General features: G+C 61.3%; 1 protein-coding gene across 3 annotated transcripts; it reads right to left on the reverse strand.

Annotated features, from left to right (window-relative positions):
• Positions 1-1,691: 1,691 nt before the first annotated feature.
• ASIC1 (acid sensing ion channel subunit 1) lies at positions 1,692-21,300 on the reverse strand. 3 transcript variants are annotated; one of them, XM_038172571.2, is made up of 13 exons: positions 20,983-21,300; positions 20,577-20,691; positions 19,806-20,200; positions 18,732-18,927; positions 5,988-6,138; positions 5,432-5,559; positions 5,181-5,331; positions 5,048-5,104; positions 4,817-4,970; positions 4,646-4,737; positions 4,330-4,409; positions 4,003-4,107; positions 1,692-3,824 (listed from the first exon to the last, which is right to left on the reverse strand). In XM_038172571.2, exons 3-13 carry the CDS (start codon positions 20,168-20,170, stop codon positions 3,720-3,722), a joined length of 1,584 nt encoding a protein of 527 aa, XP_038028499.1. In that variant the 5' UTR covers positions 20,171-20,200; positions 20,577-20,691; positions 20,983-21,300; the 3' UTR covers positions 1,692-3,719. The 3 variants fall into 3 exon arrangements, with proteins under 3 accessions (XP_038028499.1, XP_038028498.1, XP_027301444.2); XM_038172570.2 differs by having other exon boundaries at positions 20,577-21,300; XM_027445643.3 differs by lacking the exons at positions 18,732-18,927; positions 19,806-20,200; positions 20,577-20,691; positions 20,983-21,300 and adding an exon at positions 7,143-7,893.
• Between the last annotated feature and the right edge of the window lie 889 nt (positions 21,301-22,189).

Here is a 22,189-nt window from a genome sequence, read left to right on the forward strand (position 1 = left end):
GCAAAGAGCAAGTGGTAACCGGGAATTATTGCCAGGGAGGAGAAGAGGTGATGCTATCTCTGCCCGTGGTTATGTGCACGTTGCATGATTAATCCGAGCTCGGGAGGGTTTCAGCAGCCACACGATCCGCAAGGTAAACACAGCAGTGTGCGAGCAGGTGCTTCCCAGCAATCTCAGACCTGGGTGCGTCGCACCTCGTCCTCACGTGGATCGGCAGAGCTGCTTCCTGCGAGGTGTAATTAACTCCTTGTCTTGCGCACAGCGGGAGGCTCGTGCCGCTGCGTGCCTCGCACACCTTGCAGGCTGCCAGCCCCTTGCAGCCCCTGCGTGGTAATCCCCAGCTCAGGCTCCCCATCCCATATGCTCCGGCGGTGCATGGATTGTGTATTTCCTTGGAGCCTCGAGTCAGAAAATGTGCAGCGTGTCCACTTCGTGACCGTGCTGCTCCTGCTGGTGGCCGGCTCCTGGCTGGGCACCCATCCCTCACCTTGCCTCGGCTCCAGGGGTGGGAAGTGCATCAGCTGTGCTGCTTTTGGGGTCCTGGCACCCCTCTGTGAGGCTGTTCCAGGCTGTGGCTCACCGGCATCGCTTCCAGCAGCAGCAAAACCCTCAGGCAGTCGTGCTGAGGCTGGGGAGGTGCTCGTGCAGCGCCAGGCTGGGACAGATGGGTGGCCAGCTCCTAGCACAGCCCAGCACGTTAATGGGGAGCCCTGGAAGAGATTACGGCTCCCAGAGCTGGGGTCGCTGCCTGGTCCCTGCAACAGGAGCCGTGTGAATGGCACCGGGGAGGAAGCGGGCACGGTCAGCTGCTCTGGCTACTCACAGTGTCTGGCTGCAATTAATTTAGGTTCATTAACTCCCTTCTGGGCTTTGCTGTATCATCTTGTTCCTATTCAAAGCCCACCCCGTGGCCTTTGCAGCACCAGCTCTGGCAGAGAAGGACCAGAATAGCAGCGAGTCTCTTCTAGTTTAAATGCAAAACACCCGTCTGCCATTTCCAGGAGCAAGAAGGACGTGGCCGGAGCCAAGTGACCGGGGGGAGTTTGGCATTTTAGTATTCCCTGCCCACTGCCCATTCGCTATTATGCCGTCTCCACAGGGTCCTGAGGGCCCTTTTGAATGCCCAGGACCCGGAATGTTGCTTTTGCTCTTTGCAGCTGGAAATCTGAAGGACAGAAGCTGTGTTTGCATAGGGCTTGTACTACAACTGCTACTAACTTAGTTAAATTAAAACCAGGTAACATTCGAGCCGGTGACTCATTTCTGCTGAATCTCAGGTACCTGTCCCAAAGCACAGAAGTGTGAGATTTGTCAAAGATCAGCAGCTGCACGTATGTCAATTCTCCTCCCCCTGCTTGAGAGCAAAAGTCAGCTCCCATCCTCCAGCCCTGAAGCATCCCTCGGGGCACGTTGGCAGCACAGGACCAGGCAGGGATGCCGTGTCGGAGATATATAAAGGGGCTTTTTAATGGGACTCTGTTCAACATCATCTCTGTTGTTGCAGGTATTCATGTGAGCATTTGGAGGCTGTACTGGAAGTCTGGACCAAAGCTTTATCCTTCCCCTTCCCCTTTTGGCTCCAGCATTTCAGGGATGCCTTCAAGAACATCCTGGGATGCTGCCGTCCCCGCCCCCCCCGCCTCCTTGGGGAGCATTTCCTGCAGCTCCGTGAGAGAGATGAGGCTCAGCGCTCGTGAGTTATATCATTCTTTATATCATCGTTAAGAGTAGCAGGTATTGATGTACAATGCATCTGTCATCTTATTGTGCTTCCTATGAAAATGTGTGTACATAGTACAGATACCAGAGAGAATTCAACACTTTATACACTTGAAGGCATTCAGAGATCAGTAACAGAAAAAAAAAATGGCACAAGAACAAGGCCTAAATGCTACGGGATGGGTATCTACACTGATATGATGCATATATAGATATATATATATATATGTACACATATATATATAGTCATATATATTATATATAAGAAATATAAAATGCAGATGGCAGAATAGAAACAAACGAAAAAGTGTATGCTTCAACAGGCGAGCATCAAGGTCAAATCCCAGCCCCATCTTTAAAAGCTTTAGTGGGAGAGAACGAAAGAAAATAAATAAATGACGTGAAATGAAACATTAGGAAAAATCCATAAGAAAATTTATGGATGCGGCCGACCTGTCATCTTTGGGTGATCGCTGGATAACAAAGGACTGCCCCCCAGTTCCTAATTTTGGTCAGGAAGCAAATAATAATAATGACAATAAGAAGAACGAAAGCACACCGTAGAAATAATAATTACCAAAAAGACTTATTGCAAAAGCTCTTAAAGATAAGTAGCACTTCAGCCCCGGGAGGGCTTTTGCTTGATGCCAGGGGGCCTGGGGGCTGGCAGGGGCTGGGGGAGGCCGATTGCCACTGCCCCTGGAGCCAAGTGGCCGTGCGCTCGTGGGCCTGGGGAGCGGAGACTCGGCCAGAGCCGGCCGGCCGGCCCCCGCTGCTGGGAAGGGGCAGAGATGGGAGGAGCAGCGGGGGTCCCAGGCGGCGAGCTGGCCGGCACCCCAAAGGTGCCCGGGGCTCGTGGCCCCTGGGGGTGGCTGCTGTCGGGGCGGGGTGGGAGCCTGCGGTCCCGTGGACCGGAGCACCCTGTGCCGTGGGGTGTCCCTTAAACCTCCAAACCCTTTTGGTGTTGGGGCTCCTGTGCCTGCCTGGCTGAAGCGGTGCTGAGGGGCTCTGCCTTGCGCCCCTAGCTGAGCCAGGCCAGGAACTCAGGCCAGGAGCTTTCCTTATGCCTTTCTCCCCAAGGATGGCTCTTTTTGGGGCCGCACAGGGTAGCTCCAGGTTCCCTGGGGACACTAGGGACTGCGGGGCAAAGCCCAGGAGAGACCAGCAGGGAGACCACCCCGTGACACGGCTGAGGCAGAGCGACTGGGCAGCAGGGTCTTCGATGCCAAGGTGGCACCCCCAGGCTGGGTCCTCCACGGCGCTTGCAGCCACCGGTGAGCTCAGCGGCTGGGCACCGCCGTCCCCGGGGCAGGTGGCCGAGGAAGACGTTTCGGAGAGGTGGAGCTGCCCCGTCTTTGTGCACGTGGAGCAGCCGGGGGTGCCGAGACAGGGCTGTGGTGAGGGTGGGCTGCGGGCCACCATGGTCCCAGGGGGCAGCGAGGCTCTGCTGGGGCTGATGAACCCTCGGCCGTGCCCGCTGGCCACGCTGCAGGGCTCCGCGGCGATCCCTCCTGCCGGGCGCAGGGCCACCAGTGAGCGCCGGCCAAGATGTGGGAACAAAATGGGCATGGAGACGACGGATGGACAGACGGACAGGGCTGTGGATGGAGACCGTGCGGCCGAATGGCTGCTTCTTCTTGGCTTCTGGGTTTCTAGTTAAAAAGGCTGAGGGGAGCCGAAGGGGAGGAGACGGGGAAGGCCCGTGCCCCAGCCCGCTGTGCGTGTCGCTCCCCGCGCCGCGAGGATGGCTGAGCTGGAGCGTCCTCGAGTCTCTGAGCTAGCGGGGCAGGCACGGAGCAGCTGCCGCGGAGGCTGCACGCCAGGTTCGAGCGTGGCCCGAGCCGACCGCCTGGCCCGAAATCCGAGGCCGTCGCTCTTGTCCATGTCCCACTGTGGCGAGGAGCGAGGTCCCCTTGGTGTGTCTCTCCGCTGGCGCTCGCAGGGAGAAGGGCAGCTCTCCGGAGGGCTTTGGTAGCTCAGGTTGTACATCCAGACGTCAGTTAGCAGGTGAAGTCCTCAAAGGTGCCCCGGGCCGGGTGATGAGGTAGGATATTTGCTGCGTACGTCATGCCTGCCGGGTGGCCCCGTATGCTTTCACAGGGATTCTGCGGGGCAGAGAGGCTGGATGGGGTGCTGGGCTCACCGGCTTCACCCACAACCCTGCCGAGTGGGATCCCTGGCTCCCTACAACATCTCTGCCTGCTGCCTCTGCTTTTCCCAGCTGGTTCCCCAAGCAGTGAGCCCACCACCGCCGTGAAACACCGCGGCACGCTCGGCACTTACGTGGCGTTTCACGTCGTCCATGCTCAGCGCGACGCCCTTGTCCGTGTTGTTCCTCTTGTGGTTCTTGCGGCACTTGCCCCGCCGGCACAGCCGGTGCTTTATCACCTAGGAGAGCCACATTTCAGCTCCACACAGGCTCACAAACGGCTCTGCCCCGTGCCCAAGGTGCAGGGAATGGCCCAGCACCCCACAGCGGGCTCTGCCAGCCCCAGGGAAACGTGGTGCCAAGGGGAGGATGGGGTTGTGCCAGCACTGGAGGAACAGAGGGGACTGGGGGGGAGCACTTTTGGTGCCCCCTCGCAGCCAGGGGATGGCAGAGGTGCTCACCTCATAGGCGTAGTCAAACAGCTCCAGCACAGTGAGGATGCTGGCCCCGATGAAGAGCCCCATCTGCCCTCCAATGTCACCTGGAGAGGGGAGGAAAGGAGAGGAGAGGGAATTCGTCAGCGGGGCATGAACCCAGAGTCTGGGGGCAGATGGAGCAAAGAAAGGGCAGAACTCATCACCGCTGTGACCCGGTGGGGTGCCCTGCTCTGTGCCCAAGCTGTCGGCACACCCCGGTGCCTCGGGGCTGGGCTCACAGCATGTGGGACCACGTTGGAGGATGCCAACGTGGGGCATGGCGCAGGGCACAGCCACTCACCCAGCAAGCCGGCCACCTCGTACGCCTTCTTCTGCTCGATCGTCTCGTAGTTCAAGGCTTCAAAGAAGATGTCCAGCACCAGGATGTTCTCCCTGCACAGAAAAGAAGCGGCGTCAGGTTGAGGTTTGAGCCCGGGGGACGCGATGCCGCCCTGTCCCTGTGGGGGGTTACCCGATGTACTGCTCCGACTTGTTGTACTTCTTGGCCAGGTACTTGGCAGAGGCCTTGCTGGGGATTTTCACCATGGAGAGCTCCTTGCCGTAGCGGGTGACGTTGCAGGGCATCTCGCAGACGCAGTACTCGTTGTCCTTCTCCACCAGGAAATCTGGGCAGGGAAAGAGAGGGATGAAGAGAGGGAAAAACCCAACACTCAGCCCCACTCCAGGAGCTGGGCGGCCTCACCTAAAGCCGGGTCTGCGCACTCCTTGTACTGCTCCGGGGTGCAGTAAGGGGCATCGCCTGGAGGAGAGAGAAAGGATTCCCATGGGACCGTGTCCAAGGGTAGAGGGGCCGGACCCGGCGGCGCGCGGCTCACCCGGCATGTGCACCATGCGGCAGTTGCAGTTCTCCACCAGGTAGCGGGTCTCGCAGTCGATGCGGCAGGCGGTGATGCTGTAGGTGTCGTAAAACTCCGAGTCGCCCGCCACCGCCTTGCAGTCGCCCCAGGGAGGCGGCAGGTAGATGAGCTGGGAGAGGGAAGAAACCAGGAGTGAGGAGAGGAGCACAGGGAGCACAGGGTCTAGCCCAGAGGGTGGGAGGAAGCATCCCGGCACCCCCAGCCCCTACCCGCTGCTCCTGGCAGGACACGAAGGTCTGGAAGCCGGGTGCCACCCCGAAGCCCAGCTGGTCGATCAGCGGGGGCTCGTCCTGGCTGTGGATCTGCACCTTGATCCCGGCTTCGAACGAGGTCTCGTCTGCGGCAGAGAGAAGCAGAGAGGGGCTGAACCCGGCTGCCAGAGGGAACGAAACTTCTGCCTGCCACCCTTTCCGTCAGCAAATCCCTTCCTTTGCATGTCCAGCCATCCGTCCATCCCTCTGCTGTGCCTCGTCCTTGTCCCCTCCACCTCTGACCCCTGCAGCCCAGAGCTTGGGGAGAGCAGCAGGGAAAGCGCTTGGCTCTATTTATAAACAAGTGACGGCTGCTTGTCTAAACTGATGGGGGGTTGCCATGGCAAATAGCACAGACAAGGAGGGAAAAGGAAAGCGAAGGACCTGAAGTGGTGAGAAATGGAAGGAGGGAAGAGGAGGGAGCCCGAGGGACGTGGCCCTGCAGCGTGAGGAGCTGGGAGGTGGCTGGGGAGCAGGACAGGAGCTGCTGGCACCCTCTGGGGCGGTGGGTTACCTGTTTCCCCCCACACCGGCAGGTACTCATCCTGCTGAATGTCCAGCATGATCTCCAGGCCGTTGCCGGTGCCCCCCTTCATGGTGATGAGCCGGGGCTTCCCGTCCTGCCCCGCGTTGAAGGTGTAACACTTCCCGTAGCGCGTGAAGACCTGTGGGAGAGAACACGGGGCTGAGGCTGGGGCCCCTCTGCTGACCCCAAACTGCCACCGGCACCGTTGCGCAGAGCTGGGAGGGCACCACCAGCCCCAAAATGCCACCAGCCCCAGCCTGGGGGTACGATCTGACCTGGGATCCTGCCCCACGGGGGGTCTCTCACTGTTGGAGCTGCCTGCTTTTGCCCTGAGAGAGGAGGAGACACCCGCACCAAGGCAACGGCACAGGTTCAGAGGAGACACTTTGCAGATTCACAGCACCACAACCCCACGAACCCCACGGCAGCCCCAAATCTCCGAGATGGTGTCGCTCAGCCCCGTGCCCACACCAGCACCTGCCCCATTCCTCCTCCAGCCCCATAGGGAACGGGGCTGGACAGGATCCTCAGCTCCCCACTTCTCAGCTCTCACCTCCAGCTACCGGCACGGCTCCATGCTGCTCAGCTGCTGCCAGCCTGGGCAAGGGGCATTTAGGGCCAACAGGCTGCACGGTGCCAAGCCTAGGAGTGGTGGTGACACGAGGATGGAGGTGCCAGGCACCTTCTCTGCAAGCACAGCCCCGGAGCTGCTCTCCAGTGGGGCCACGCAGCCGGCACCATCCCCGACACCAGCGAGGTGCCTGGGTGCTGGAGGATGGGGTGAAATATCAGCCTGTCCCCATAGGAGCTGGGCAAGGACAGAATCACTCGCCTGATCTCATACAGTGCTGGCTGGAGCTGCTCCCTGCTCCCTTCCCTCTCCTTTTGGGGCCAGAGGACAGGCAGCAGGAGTCCTTTGCTTCTCCCCACCCCGAGCTGCGAACACGGCGCTCACCACGCTGAGCAGCCCCGGGTGGTGGGAAGGGTGAGCTGGGGCAAGGAGAAAGAGAAGGAGCAATCGTGGGGCAGGTGAGGGGTAACGGGAGCCGAGCAAGCCGGAGAGCAGGCAGGATACTTGGTGGAGACGACGGTGCCAGGCAAAAGGAGCGTGCTGCCACCCGGGGCTGTGCTGGGGCTACTCACCGCCACGAAGTCGCTGGGGCCGCACCGCTCGCCCCGGTAGCTGCAGCTCAGCAGCATGTCCTCCAGCTGGTGGCAAGTGCGATTCAAAAAAACATACAAATTTAGGGGCTCGTCCTCCTCCCAGGAGCTGGGTTGGGCTGGGGCAAAGCCCAGCTCCATCCCGGGCTCGTAGTCGACCAGGGGCGCCAGGTAGAGCAGGTCCTCGTGGCTGAGCTGCGAGACCCGCACACGGTTGATGTTGCAGAAGGTGACGGCGGGGAAGGTCATCTCGGGGCTGTCCTCCTCGCTGAGCAGCGTGACGTGGTGGTACTCCAGGTAGTAGACGATGCGGTCGGCCACCTGGTAGAGGAAGACGGACAGGGAGAGGAGGAAGGCCAGCGCCCAGAGCGCTTGCCGGGCTCCCAGGCTGCCCTCCACGAAGATGTGGCTCAGCCCGTGCAGCGTGCAGCTGCTGGCAAAGGCCACAAAGTCTGTGGCTGCTCCCACGTCCTCCTCTTCCTCCTCTTCATCCTCCTCCTGCCCATACAGGAACTCATCCGCTCCATCCTCTCCCCTCCCGGCAGCAGGGGCATCTCTTGGTCCTTCCTCGTGGGAGAAGGAAATGGTGCAGAAGATCTGGAGGGGCATCGTCCAGCGTGGGGATCCTGGCCCCTGATCTTCTGGGGGGTCTCCGGTGGTGGCTCGATGCCTTGTAGGGTGGGTGAGAGGGGCTGGGGGAGTGCGGGGAGGGAGGAAGGGGAAAGTTCAGGAAGGAGAAATGGGAAAAGGAGCGAGAGGCACGCTGATGCGCGGGGAGAAAGCGAGAGCGATTGGAGAGGAGAGGAGCAGAGGGCTGCTCGGAGGGGACGGAGAGAGGAGGGTATATGAGGAGCGGGGACGAGGAGAGGAGGAGCGAGGGGCGGTTCTGCGGGCTCCCCGGTCCCGGGGGACCAGCCCGGCTGCGGCTGGCAGGACGGAGCAGAGACGTCTCCGGCTCCGGAATCGCTGCCGTGCTGGGAGCTCCTGGCACTGCCCGGGGAAGCCGAGGGGCTGCCAGGTCCCGTGAGGATGGGTGCGCGCGGGGGTGCGCGCAGGCACCCGGTGTGCTGCGTGCTGCATCCTCCGTCCTCCCGGTGGGTCTCGTGGTCCTGGCAGCCTGAGCGGCTGCTCCAGCCAGGCACACCCCGCCGGGGCCAGGCTGTTTCCGCAGCCACCATATGCTTGGCTCTCCGTGCTCTCCCTGCTCTTCACCACGGCGGCCAGAGCCTTGCCCAAAATGCCTGCGGCACCGTCCCGCTGCGGTGCCCGTCTGCGTGGTGTCATCGGGAGCGGATGGATGGATGCTGCGGTGTCCCTGAGCTCTCGTGGTGCTCGCCCTGCCCCGGTGGCACCCGTCCCCTTGCGCTCCAAGGTCCGTCGTCCTCCGAGCCAACTCGGATTTGCAGGATTTGGCACTGCCGTGGTTTGGGCGATGACTCCTGCAGAGCCCAGCTGCTGTGCGGTGCATCACCTCGTCCTCCACATCCCTGCGGGGCACGGGGAGCCACAGCTTCCCCCCTGGGATGGCGCCCAGGCTTTGTGCTGGTGAGCACAATGGGACCAGAGGGACCGGAGAAGCAGCCCCGAGGTGGGACGGGGGCATGGAGCCAGGGCTGGGTGAATGCCGGGAGCAAAGGCATCCCCCACTGCAGCCCTGCGGCAGCACGGCCCCTTCTTGCGGTTTCGCTTTTTTCCTGCACTCAGCACTTCATAAAAGCATCCGATGCGACCACAGAGCAATCTCCAGCCCCATCCCAGCACCGCAGCCGCCGTTGTGGACCCGAGGGGAAGGGGAGCGTCTGAATCCAGGAGGCCTTCGCTGCGCCAGAGCTGGATGGGACGTTTCTGATGCTCGGGTGCGATGAGCACACCCCAGCCCGCTGCTTCGGCTGCTCTGCCTCCTTGCCTGCATGCACCACGGGGCACATCAGGGCCCCTTGTCCCTGAGCACATAATGGACACTGGCACCCCCAAATCTGCTGAACAAATACAACCAGGAAACTTCTACGGAACAGATGGGAGCCCGGTACAAAGTTATGGGCTCTTCCCGAGAAAGAGGTGCTGGTGAAACGTGCAGGATGCACCCCGAGGACCACTGCCAGGGCAGGGATGATGAGAGGTTAAGGTGTGATAGCACGTGGTCCCCCAAGGGTCTGCCCCGGGGCCCTCCAAGCTTGATATCCCCCCAAAGGGCCCCAAAAGTGTAAGGGGAACGCTGGCAGAGGCGCTGAGCACAAAGCTGGGGATGCTGTCAGTGCCCGGGAGAAGAGGGGGTGACCTTGGGGAAGAGTGCCAGAGCCACAGGATGAAATTTCATAAGGCTGGGACCAAGGTCGCGCCTTTCAGGAGCAACCTGGAGAATCTGAGCTGGAAACTCATCCAGGGAACAGGACTGGGGTCACATCCTGCCCCTTTGCCTTTTTGGTGGAGATGAGCTGCAGCTGCACCATGGGCAGGGCTGGATAAAAGCATCACCTGGGAGGGGGTTTGGGGGCATGGGGCTGGTTCAGTCCTGTGGTGTGAGCAGGGAACAGGCACCAGAGGCTGCTTTTGGCAGGGAATGAGGCTGGTTGAGGTCAGGGGGGGATTTGTCACGTCCCTTGGCTATGGGACAGGGAGTTTCAGTGACAATGAGTGGAGGAGGGAGAGGCGAAGAAGGAAAATGGAAGAGAAAGGGTTTGCTTCGCCCTGCTGGTCCCTGATGGTGTGAGCAAGGTGCTAATCTGATCTAATGGCATGGAGGGGGGATTTTTAATGTGTCTTTTCAGGAGCAATTGCAGCAGGGAGAGGGAGGTGCTGTAATGAAAACGCTCCATCATCGGCCAGAGCCATTAACCTGTCGCGCTCGGCTTAACCAGCCTGCGGAGAGCACCAAGGCTGCTTCCCAGAGCCAAGCGCTGCCTGGGCTCCAGTTACCAGAGCCACCACTCAAACTGGGTGACCAGTTGATGGTCCCAGCCAGGAGCACGGTGGCACCGGTGCTTGGGGGACCCCGTCCTGCCCCTACAATTAGGGACAAACCGTGGCCGTGTCCCCGTGCCGCAGGCAGGGGGTTGCCGTCCCAGTTTGCGCGAGTTTTGGAGATGCCGGAGCCAGTCCTTGGGCTCGCTCCAGCTCCTCCCGCAGCAGGAGTTATTTTTACCCTCTTTCAGGTAAAGCTTTTGCGGGGGAGAGGGACAGGGGATGCTATAATTAGCTGTGACATCAGCCCCCGTGGCGGCGCGTGCTGGGACGATGCCGCCGTGCCCCGACCTGCGGCTGGGGACCGGGGATGCTCCGTGCCCTTGTCCCCTGCTGCAGTGGGGGCAGTGGGACGGTGGCAGGAGCTGGGTTGTTTCTGGCTCCAGCTCGGTCTTTGGCTGCTTTTTGGGGCGGTTTGGCCCCTCTCTGTGCCTTGCAGCTCATCACGGGCTGGGGAAAGGAGGTTCCCCGGAGCGGGGGAGCACGGAGGCGGCGTGGGGGGGGGGGGGGGGGGGGGGAAGGCAGGAGGGGGATTTGACGGCAGCAACAGCACATTTCACAGCCTGTCACGCTTTAATGGCAGAGGAGATCAAAGCCGGGATGGAGTTATTCATAGAGATAAACCAATCCCCGAGGAGGCGAGGAGAAAACAACATTGCAAGCTCTGTTATCCCAGGCCTGCAAGCAGCAGCCCGGCCCCGGGGAGGCTGTTGCAGGAGGTGCCCTGGGAGCCAGATCCGCTCGGCTCCGTCCTGGCAAGGCCTGGCCAAGCTGGGGCTGGGCTGCCTGCACCTTCCCTGGGGGGGTCAATGAGGTTGGATGCAATCCTACAGCACCCAGGAGCAGGATTTGGGGGTGGATGTTTGGTGGGGCGAGCGGGCTGCCATGCGCCTGCGATGCACCAGAGAGGGGGGGAAAAATTTAGGCTTGCAACATTTGGGGCAGCTGCAGCTCCCGAATAAGAGGCAGAGTCGGGGCAGCCTTCACGCTGCTCCTGGGCAGAGGAGGCGGGTGAGCAAGGTGGGATTGCCCGGGCAGCCAGGATCTCTGCTGGGACTAATCCTGCCACACTTATCAGATGCTGCCACCTTGCCTCTGCTTGCACCGTCGGCCAAGCCAGGCGCAGCTTGTGTTATCCGACCCTTTATCCCCCCAGATTAGACGCTTCACAGTGGATTAGCATGTCACATTCTAATGCAGAAAAAATGATGATTAAAAAGGACTTTTTCTCTGTATTATTCCCCACCTCCGCCTCTTCTCCACCCTGTCCCCATGGGCCCAGGCAGTCCAGCCCCGGCTACGCACACGGGTGATGTGGGAATCCTTTCCTGGCTTGTGCAGGGGATGGGAAAACAAAGGTCCTGTTTTGGGGCCATGCAGGGCTGCTGTGCTCCATCCTGGCTGGCTTTGGTGACAGAGCCTGGGGTGCCTACAACCGGGATGCTCCCAGTCCCTGCCGGCCCCGTGCCATCCTGCCCGGGGCTGTCGTCTGCAGACCCAGAATCTGCAGCTCAGGACTTTAATAAAAAGCACATTATGGTGAGTAATGCGCTAAGTGGACTTCATTATGGACCTGGGGCCTCCCTGGCTCCCGTTGTTCCATATCATTTCATATCAGACGAGCCTTATCTCCTCTCCAAACGTTTCCATTTAAACTCCATTAATCTTTCAGAACCTCCCTGGCCCAGCGCTGCTCAGCGCTTCCCAGCCAGCCCTGCCTGGTGCCGGGGCTGTCGGCATCGTGGTCCCCTGGGGTCCTGCTGCTGGGGGAGGGATCTGGGGGGGCTCCGTGGGTATCCACGGCCGGGCTCCTCTGTGTATCCACCACGATGGCTCCAGCAGCTGCCTTATCCTTCTTGCTGAGGACCCATTTACGCTCCTATAATTGAAACAGTTTGTAACGCCGAGGGCTCGCTGGGTGATTTACCCATCTGCAGCAGCTCCCGTGCCTTGGAGGGGGGCAGCAGCACCGTGCTGGCTCCTGCCCCGCCAGGAGCAGAAGAGGAGGCTGCTGAGGTGCTGCTAATTCCGGGGCCCCCAGGATTATTCTCCGGGTGGACACTTATCCGAAAGCCTTCCCGTGTTTCCTGCCGCCTGTGAATTACCCATAAGCAGGTTGCAATTTTTTCCGACATCCTTCACAATTGCTTAGACAGTTCATGCAAACATTCAAGCCGATGTTTGTATTGGTGGTGGTAGGGGGGGTGGAAATTGTATTCCGAGCGGGTTTTCTCGCTGCGTTCGCCTGCTCCAGCTCTGCGCACCGCATGGTTTTCAAATCAAATCTAATCCAAGCAAGGTGGTTACACAGCCCCGGCATGTGGCTGCTCTGCGTGAGGCTCACCGCTGCCTTGTGGGGCTGCTGGGGCAGCGAGAAGGGGCTTAAAATCCCCCATAAACTGAGGGTGGGGGGAGCCCCTGCCCCAGTGTCCCTGGCTCTGTCCTGGTGCTGGGATCCTGGGTGCAAATGCAGCGGATCCTCCATGCAGGGGGAAAAAAATACTCAGGAGGAAAAAAAAAAAGTTGTAATATCCAAGTGTCAAGGCCTGTATAAATAAATAAGAGCCTGAGATGGTGAGGTGCATCTTGAGTCATGGTTGTTTCGGGAATTGCAGTGATGCCTGCTGCTTCGAGAGCCCCGGCTCTGACCAAACTCTGCAGGCGATAAAACAAAGGCATCTATAAAAAGCCAGATAAATTAAAACTGAGGCAAAAGGCCATGAGACAGTTAATTTCCCGGATCTCCCTGGGGAGATCTCTGCCTCCTGCGTGGCTCCAGGTGCTCAGGGGAGCTGCTCCCCCTGCCCCAGGTTGTCCCCGTTTAGCACTGGTGAAAAGGAGAAGCCACCTGCAGAGCTTTCCTGGGTGAATTCTTTGAAATACCCTCGGTCACCGAACGCGCTGTGTGCTCAGCTGCTGCTGCTCAGCTTGGCTCTCAGATAAAGACTGAAGGGGAGATAAAGGGGAAATCGTTTGGAAAAAACAAATTCCATTTTCTGGTGGTGTTTCAGGGTTTTATTTCCAGCCTGTGGCTCCCATGAGGGCTGGTGTCCGGGGTGCGTGTGCCTGGAGCTCCGCGGTCGTGGCATCCCTGCCTCCATCGCGGCTAGCCAGATGGTGCTCGAAAGCCTCCTCATCTCTTCCAGCAGCTGAAGATACCATTAAACCTTATTAATAATAATTAATAATTAATTTCCTAATGATTTTGTGTGCAAAGGCATCTCAAGAGGAGCAGGAACAGCCTGGCGGGGCCCCAGAGGTGCATCTGAGGCGCTCGGAGCTCTTGGCACAACACCTCCGGGTGCGTTGGGGTGCACGAAGGGCTTCGGGTGTGCAAGACAGCTCTGGGGGTGCAAAGCAATTTGGGTGTGCAAAGCGATTTGGGTGTGCAGGGTAACTCTGGCTGTGCAAAGTGCTTTGGGGGTGCGCAAAATGCTTTGGGGTGTGCACAATGCCTCCGGGTGCGCAGTGTTCCCGTGCGTGCGTGGTGCATATTCGCGTGTTCCCGGCTCTGGGCAGGGCTGTGCACGCTGCTGAGTATGGGACGGCTGCAATGCCAGCCCAGGACCTAAATGACCCCCGGCTGGGCCTGCTCCTGCTCCTGCGTGTCCTCCTCTCTCCTCTCCTAATCTCCTGCCAGGGTGAACGGGAGCGATGTTGCTCGGTGCTTACAGGTTCGAGGCGCTAACTGATTTACCTGCTCCGTGGCAGAGCTGCTAACGAACCGGCTGCGAGGCGCAGGCACGCATCGGCCCCCGCTGTGCCATGCCCGGCACTGATGTCCTCTGCCTCTTGTTCCTGACCCTCTTCTGCTGCTTTTGGCTCTGCCAAAATCCCAGGGGGTTTGGGGACGCCGCTCCTGTGCAGCAACGGGGACTGTTTCGTGCTGTCCTGCTGCAAAATGAGTAAAATGTGACTGGATTCAAGCAAGAGTCGCTCGCTGTGTGTTTTTGTGGGGCGAGTGGAGCCGTGGATGGCTGAGGGATCCCAAATTCTCCCACCTGCACCCCGCAGGCACCGGTGTCCAGAAGACCTCAGTAAGCACCGAGGAAATGAAGCGGCCAAGGAACAGCGCTCATCGGTGCCTCCGCTCTGCACCCGAGGGCTAAATGGCTCTGGGCTGCTTTCTGGATGATTTCCTTTGAGCGAAATACCGAGATCCTTGAAAGCCTCCTAGCTGGCCGAATCGGGGTGCTCCTGACCCAGCAAATAGCTGCGGCCCCGTCTGGGGCTGCTCCTCTGCTCCGTCAGCTCCGATTATTCCGCGGCACGCAGCCCGTGTCCCACGCGGTTTGCTTCGCTCGCGTGGCAAGCGATGCGAGCTCCGGGGTCAAACGAAGCCGCTGCTCGACGGTGCTGATGGCTGGGACAGGAGCTTGCACTGACACAGGCGGGGATGGCACCGCCAGGCCCCGGGGACCACGGCTGGGATGCCGGAGGTGAAACGCCGCTCGGAAACAACAGATAGAGGCGAACAGTTTCAAATGCTTATAAGTTATTTAGGAGCCCTTGTGCCGCGTTAAGAAGTGATTTACATAAATCAGTTGAATGTTTTACAGCGTTTGTAAACGCATTGGCTGCGTTGGGCACCGTGGGGAGCGCCGCCGGGCTCATTGTGCTGCTGGGGACCGGTCCCAGGCCGGGGGGATGATGCTTTTTGGGGTCAGTGGCCGGTCCTGCTGCCCACGCGGTCCCCAGGTTGTTTTTTCCCGAGCCAGATGAGCCCGTGAGGTTTATTTCTTAACTCTCTACAGCTCCAGGAAATATCTGGGTATCGGTAATTCCCGCGCCTGGTCTCTCCAGCTGTGTTGGAGATGTTTTTCACTCCGGCTCCATGATTACCCACCAGCGCTTCGCCGCGGGGATGCTGCGCTCACCGCGGGGCTCCGGGCTCGTGACTGCCACGGCCCCGATGCCTGGGTCCTCCGGTGAGTGCTGGGGTCCCCCAGGGCTGAGGGTTGAGGCAGAGCCGTGGCTTTGGGATCTGGGGGGGTTCAGAAAGGTGCCTTGGGGTTTGGAGGGGCCCACGTTGCTCCGCGGGTGGGAGGAAGGAGAGGAGGAGCATGGCAGGGGGTTGCTGGGGCTGCTCCAGACCTCTCCTGCTCCCTGCCTCGCTCATCCTCCGGGCACTCGTTGTTTCCAGGGCAGAGGATGCAGAAAGCCGATGCAAAAGGCAGCGGCATGATCTCCATGTCAGACTCAATTCTCCCGAGTGCCAGCTCAGCCCCGGAGCCTCATGGAAATGGTCCAGAGGTCTTAATCCTCTGCAGTTTTATCTGGGGTGTCCCACGTGCGCTGCCCTAAGGCTCCAAGGCCAGGCACGGCTCCCGCGCCCCGAAGCAGCAGGGGGATGGGGATTCGGGGACGTGACTCTCCCCCAGGACAGGCTGGGGGAGCGGGAGATGGGAAAGCTGCAAAATCACATAGCTCTGGGCATGGCTGCCCACGTCACCCCCACCCCAAAAAGGGGCTGAGCAGAGCAGAGCGTGCGGCACCGCCCCGAGGTTTAACGATGGTTTCATGTGGGACAGCCCCAATTCCCATCCCCTGACCCCTGCCATGCCCCAGACCACACGCTGTGGGGTGAAGAGGAAGGGTATCCTCATTTTCCCCTTGGTGGAAAGAAAATTAATGGGATTTAGAGCCCAGAGATGGGGCTGCTGGGCAGGGAGCAGATCCACGGGGGAGCGAGCAGCACTCCTGGGGCCTCCGCATGGGGAGGGAGGGGAAATGCAAGCGGGGAGCCAGCGGGGCCGTGCGTTCCCGCAGAGGAATGAGGGCTCGAACTTATAAATAATGAAGAAGCAGGCGAGAAACATTGATCTCTGCTGCTAATGAGCACAATGGGGAGCACGGCCCCGAAACGGAGGTGAAGGGGAGGCCGATTCCCCCATCCCCAAAAAGGAGCCCTGGAAGGATTCCCCGTCAGCAGCTCTGTGGGGCTCATGGCCCCGGTGCTGGGGACGTCCTCACCCCATATCCTTCAGGGATGGAGGCTCTGGGGGGGGTTCAGGACATGCCCCACGCCTTGTGCACGCCCCACGGGGTTTTAAGGCCGTGCCAGGATTTGGGGGCTGGGGAGAGGAGGCGGCTGCAGCTCCCCGTGCATCCTCCCAGGTCTCCTTCAAGGGCTCAGTCCCCCAAAACCTACCCAAAACCCACCCCTAGAGCATCCCTACATCTATCTACATGTGGCAGCTGCCCCTCACAGCACCCCCCCGCAGCACAAAGCCCGGTGGTGATGGAGGGAGAGGAGCAAAGCTGAGGCCCCCTCCCCCGATGTGGCCTGGAGATGATGCAGGATGAAAGGGGAGGTGGGAAAAGCCCCCATGACCCCAGGACGGGCTTCCCCTGGCATCCCACACCAGCCCTGCGTGCTGGGGGATCCTGGGCACATTCCAAGGCCCCTCCATGCAGGGGGGCTGCAATGTGCCCCCCCGGGATGCTCCCAGCATTATGAGGCCACGCAGGCAGCCCTCCCCACATGGGGGGGGACCCCTAGGGCTGCCGTGGCCACCCCCCAGTGATGCCCTCCCACTGTCCACCAGTACAAGGGGGGGGGTCAGGACGGCGGGCAGCTCCAGCCCCCTTATTTTCACCCCAGATATTTCGGTTACGGCACCCCCCGCATCTGCATTCTCCGTGTCTCCCCCGAGCCCTCCCTCCTGCCGGGGACAGATAACGCGGCGGCCGCGGTGCTGGCGGTGGAGCCGCGGCTCTTCCCGTCGCCTCCCGCGCCGGCCAACATCAGCATGCAGCCGGCATCGCCTGGGCGGCCGCGCGCTCCCCGGCTCTCCCCATCACCCCCCGGCTCTCCCCATTGCTCCCCGGTTCTCCCAGTTTCCCCCCCCGGCTCTCCCCCCCCCGGCCACAGCACTGAAGTTGAACGGTTGGGAAGGGGATGGGTATGGAAAGGAGCGAGCTCCATCCCTGCCTGCACGCAGGCAGCTCCCCCCCAGCCCGTGGGGTCTGGGCAGACCCCAAATCACCCCCGGTGGGGGTCCCCTTGGGTGCAGCATCTCCTCTGTATCAATAAGGGGGGGCTGTGAGAGCCCCTCCTTGGGCATCCCACTAGCCTGGGTGGTGCAAGGGGCTCCGAAAGAGAGGCAGTGGGATCTGCAGTGGGGGTGACACGGGTGGGGGGACGATGGGGCACCATGAAGACCCAGCGGGACACGGTGCAGGGATGGTCCCAAGGGTGCCCCAGCACCCACTGGCCTCACTCGGTGCCACGGGGCCCAGAGCAGTGCCAAGCATGGACGGACACAGCAGGGAACAGCGTGGCAGCAGGAATTATTAACCTTTAAGACAAACGCCTCTGAAAACGGCCTCAAGCCCCGTTTGGGGACAGGGCAAAGGTTCCTGAAGGGGCTCGGAGGGACGGGGTGGCCGCAGGACCCCGCGTGTGCAGGCGGCGCCGGCCCCAGCCCCGGCACGCACAGCTCTGCCTGCACAAGGCTGCAAGGGGAATCCAAAGAGCAACATAAATATAGCACTGAGCCAGCTTTTTCTAATCAAATCCATTAAATCATCCAAACCTGCTTGCAAGGAATAATCCAGGCAGTAATAATAAACCAGCTGCAAGTCTATTTTGCTTCTCCCGGTCGGAGCGGATGGGGGGAGCGGGGTATTTGGACCCTAACAGATGGATGGAAGGATGAAGGATGAGTTCCTGAGGATGCTTTGGTGCAGAAAACACCACCAGGGAGGGCCAGGCACCACAACCACCTGGTGACTGCACGTGGGACCTGACCCCCACGGGGGAAATCCGGCCCCCTCGGGGCTGCAACTTGCCTCCATTTACCAACCGAACCGCCCAACCGCTAACAACAGAAGGCTGCTCTGTCCAAAGAGCCCGCCGAGGGAATTTACTGCAGATGATTAAAACCACTCGTACGGTGCCGGGACCTGGGCAGCAGCCCTGGGGACACCCAGCCAGCTCCTCGGCACGCTCGGTGGCTTTATCCTCACTCAGTACGGGATGCAAGTGGGACGTCCCCAGGCCATGCTGGGGACAGGGACGGGGACCCCAAAAGGCGCAGAGCGGCGCACGCCACACCAGAGCCAGCTCACAAAGAGCCACCCCGGTTGCCGAATTTATTAGGCAGCGTCCGAATGGCCAGCACTGTGTAATTCCCAGCTGGACGGGGGAGAGGCAGCCGCGGGGGGATAAAGGCTTTATTGTGCGCTGGAGCTGAGCACCAGTTCAAGCCGCAGCCTCCACGCCGCGCTGTGCCACTGGGACCTGCTTTCCCCGAGGGCCTGGGGGGGCTCCCTTAGGTCCCCGTTGGCCATCTCCGTGCCTCTCCCTGCTTTTCCATCCTCACCGTGCGGTGGTTTCCAGCACAAGGTGTCCAACCTGGCACGCACAACCCTGCTTGGCAGAGCCCGAGTGATCCCGGGGGGCTTTGTGCATGCAGAAGGACCCTGCACCGAGCGGCACCCACGCCTTGGGGGCACCTGGACCTCTAAAGCCCAGCGGCATCCCCTTAATGCTGCTGCTGCCCGTTCTTTCTGAGCCAAAAGGAGGCAGGAATGGTTACAGGCGGACAAACACCCTCCTCGCAAGGTGGATTTGTGGCGCTGGGAGGGGGCCGCGGGGGCACTCACCACTTTGAAGTCTTCGGGGGTGCACTGCTCCCCGCGGAAGAAGCAGGACAGTAACATCTCCCGGATGTCGTGGCCAGCCCGGTCATAAAACTCCAGCATGTTGAAAGGTTTGGGCTTGAAGTTTCGGAAGTTCGCCTTGTCCTGCAGGATTTCCATCTGCTTCTCGTCAGCCGTCTGGGTGTCCGGGATCTCGTATCTTAGGGGAAGGAGCAGGCAGAGGCTCAGGCCTGGCTGCAGTGGCTGCTCCCTCTGCCAAAAGTCATTTGGGCTTCGCACGAGCTACTTCTGCCCCAACCCCTGGCAAAAACACTCTGCCCATGGCATTTTTCAGAGCTTTCAACAGCACAAACTGGCCCAGAGGTGTGAGATGGGGCAGGAGGATGGGCAAGGAGGAGCTCAATGCATCCAGCCATCAGCATCCTTCTCCAAGGGCCACCGTGACACCTGTGGCACCGAAGAAGCTTGGCATTGGCAGTGACCATGTACCAAACAGAGCCTGCTTGCCCCCCAAAATCAGTCCTGCAGCACCAGCCCCATTTCAGGGCAGCCCAGCTGCGTGCTCCATGCTGTTGGTGGCAGGCTGGATGCGGTGGCTGTGCCCCACTTAATGAGCACAGACAAAGAGCACACCCTGATGCCAGCCCCGAGTGCATGAGGATGTCTTGGCAGCACCACGGAGCTGCTGCGGGCATGGGGATGGGCCTGGGTGCTGCACCATGGGGTCCTGCAGCCCAAGGCATGGCCCCAGCCTGCAGGTGACACTCAGCAGCTTCACCTCCTGGCATTGCTGCACGTGGGGACCGGAGCCAGGCTGGATCCATCCAGAGAAGCTCCAATGTGGGAGCCACGTGCCCAGGAGCAGGAGCAGGACCTGGGGTCACCCCGCTCATGGTAGAGCCATGCAGTGGCCACATCCCTCTGTAGAGCTGAATTAGCTCAGGATCTGCTTCCTCATGGAGGTTAAGGAGATGCCACCCGCACCAGCCACCTTGTGGGCATGTGGGGCACCCGGTGGCACGCTGAGCCGTGGCTGGAGGTGTCCCTCAGGGCCACCCCGGGGCACCCAGCACCCACCTGTTATTGAGCAGGGCGAGGAGCTCGCCGGCGTGGTACAGGTCATTCTTGGTCACCCGGCTGAAGCGAAACTCGTTGAGGTTGCAGAAGGTGACGGCGGGGAAGGTGAGCCTGGTGGCGGCCACCTCGTCCAGCTTGGTGACGTGCGGGTAGAGGAAGTAGTACTGGATGCGGTTGGTGCAGACCAGGGCGAGCAGCGCCAGCGAGCCCAGGAAGCAGAGCGCCCAGACCACGCGCTTCAGCGACAGCCGCTCGTACGAGAAGATGTGCGAGAGCCCGTGGAGGGTGGAGCTGCTGGCGAAGGCCTGGATGCTCACCGGCTGCCCGCTGTCCACCTCTTCCTCGTCCACCTTCAGGTCCATCATGGTCCGCGCCGGCACCCAGGGGTTGCCACTCTGCCGAGAAGGGAGCCCGTGGGTGCCTGCTGCCACCGCAGCCTCCTGGGTGCTGCCTGGCCCGTGGCATCCCCGGGCAGGGCTGCTGGGGATGCACCCGGCGGCCCTCGCGTGGGGCAGATTCTTTGCCGTGCCCTGCTCTCCCCCCCGAGCCTCCCTATTTCATCCGTGTCTATTTATTTGGGTGCAGCCTCTCGCATTTCCTCCCCTCCCACCTCCTCTCCGCGCTCCCCATCCCACGGCAAGACCCGGGTGCCGAGCCCCACCGGCACCCCACCACAACCACCCCCTTCCAGCACCCTCCGGGGGCCCTCCACGCATCCCCCGAATGGCACCGGCGCGTCGACAAAGAGAAGAAGGAGTGGGAGATGCAAACCTGGAGTCAGGGCTGGCGGCCGGGGCCGGAGCTGGGCTGGTTCTGCTCCGTGGCTGCCGCCGCTGCGACGCAGGTGCCGGGGCTGGGACGAGCCTCCTCCACCGCTCGCTGCTGGCTGGGGAGATGGCAGCGGGAGAGGCGCAGGCACGGAGGGTGCGAGCAGCAGCACCGAGCCCGGCAGCGGCGGGCGAACCGGAAAAGAAGAGGGGGGGGAGAAATAAAAATAGCCTCGGCGGTACCTTGGTGCAAGCGTGGGAGCGGGGATGCGCCGGGGCCTCGCTCAGCGCCGCGCGGGGGGACCGGAGGCGACCATCGGCGGAGAGGAGGCAGCTGATGGGTGCGAGGAGAAAAGAGGGGGAGAAGGGAGGCGAGCGGGAGGCTGCTTCCCTGCCAAACACATGGATACCTCCCCCTGTGGCTATCTGGGAGCTGGTGATTTCTTCAGATGCATAATCCGCATGAAGTCATTGTCTGTGCGCTGGTGGGGCCGGAGGCCGTGGAGGGGTGCCGCAGGCCGGTGGGCAGCGAGGAGGAGGAGGAGGAGGAGGAGAAGGAAAAGGAGGAGGAGGAGGAGGAGGAGGAGGAGGAGGAGAGGCGGAGGAGCGGGGCGCTCCAGCGATTGCAGGCTGCTGGCAGGGGCTGTTGGTGCTGCTGCCGTGTGCATGTGGGTAATGTGTGTGTGCGTGTGCCTGCGTGTGCCGCTCCCATCCCCCAGCGCCTTCCAGCCAGCCTCCAGCTCCCCGCGCCGCCCGAGCCCCCTCCAGACCCCCTATGCAGCCCCGACCCTGCTGCCCCCATCCACGATCTCCAAAGCCCTCACGGGCTTCGCCCACGGGTGGCCCCAGCCACCCCAAACAGCGGGGTGGGTGCTGAACACGCGCGTGGCTCCATCCTTTTCTGGAGGACTGGAGGCAGCCGCCTTCCAGCACCTGCTCGGGGTGGCAGCGGGGCTCTGGGGTGCCTCGAGCACCTTCCCCGAGCTCTCTGGGTGCAGCCCTGCTCCTTGCTGCCAGCACGACCCCGGCTGACGTTCGCTGCAGCGGGGACAAAACCCTGCTGGAGGGGCTGGGCTCCTGCCCTGTGCAGGGTGCGCTGCTTTTTTCCCCGCTGTTCACCTTCAGCTGCTTCCAAAGTCATCAGAAAGGTCCCCAGGGTGCTTCCCCGCTGCCCAGGGCAGGTTGCACAGGGTGCTGGGTGCTCTCCTCCTCCCCATGGTAAAGGAAGAGGGTTTTGGGGTGCTGCCCAGCCAGCGCTGCAGCATCTCCAACCCCTCTCCACCTCTGTGTCCCCACTGTGAGCTCCTTGGGATCTGGGGGTCCCCACAGCCTGAGCTGAGGACGTGCACCCCGCTGCAGACCCCAGCCCAGCTGCAGCAGCGCAGGGAGCAGGGGTTGCTGCAGTGGAATGGAAGCGATGGCTCCCATGTCCTTTATGGGATGTTGGAAAGAGACAGGCTGAGCCTGGGCTCACCCCAAAAGCTGTGTCCCAGCCCAAAGGTGTCTCCCCCCAGTGCGCCTTCACTGCCTGACCCATGGATAATGGGAACGCGGGCAGTTTGGGGTACAGCGAGGTCAGGCATGCGTACCCTGTCCCTAAATCCCGAGTCTTGGCCA

Source organism: Anas platyrhynchos, chromosome 34 (genome assembly GCF_047663525.1).
Source record: "Anas platyrhynchos isolate ZD024472 breed Pekin duck chromosome 34, IASCAAS_PekinDuck_T2T, whole genome shotgun sequence".
Classification (NCBI taxonomy): Eukaryota; Metazoa; Chordata; class Aves; order Anseriformes; family Anatidae; genus Anas; species Anas platyrhynchos.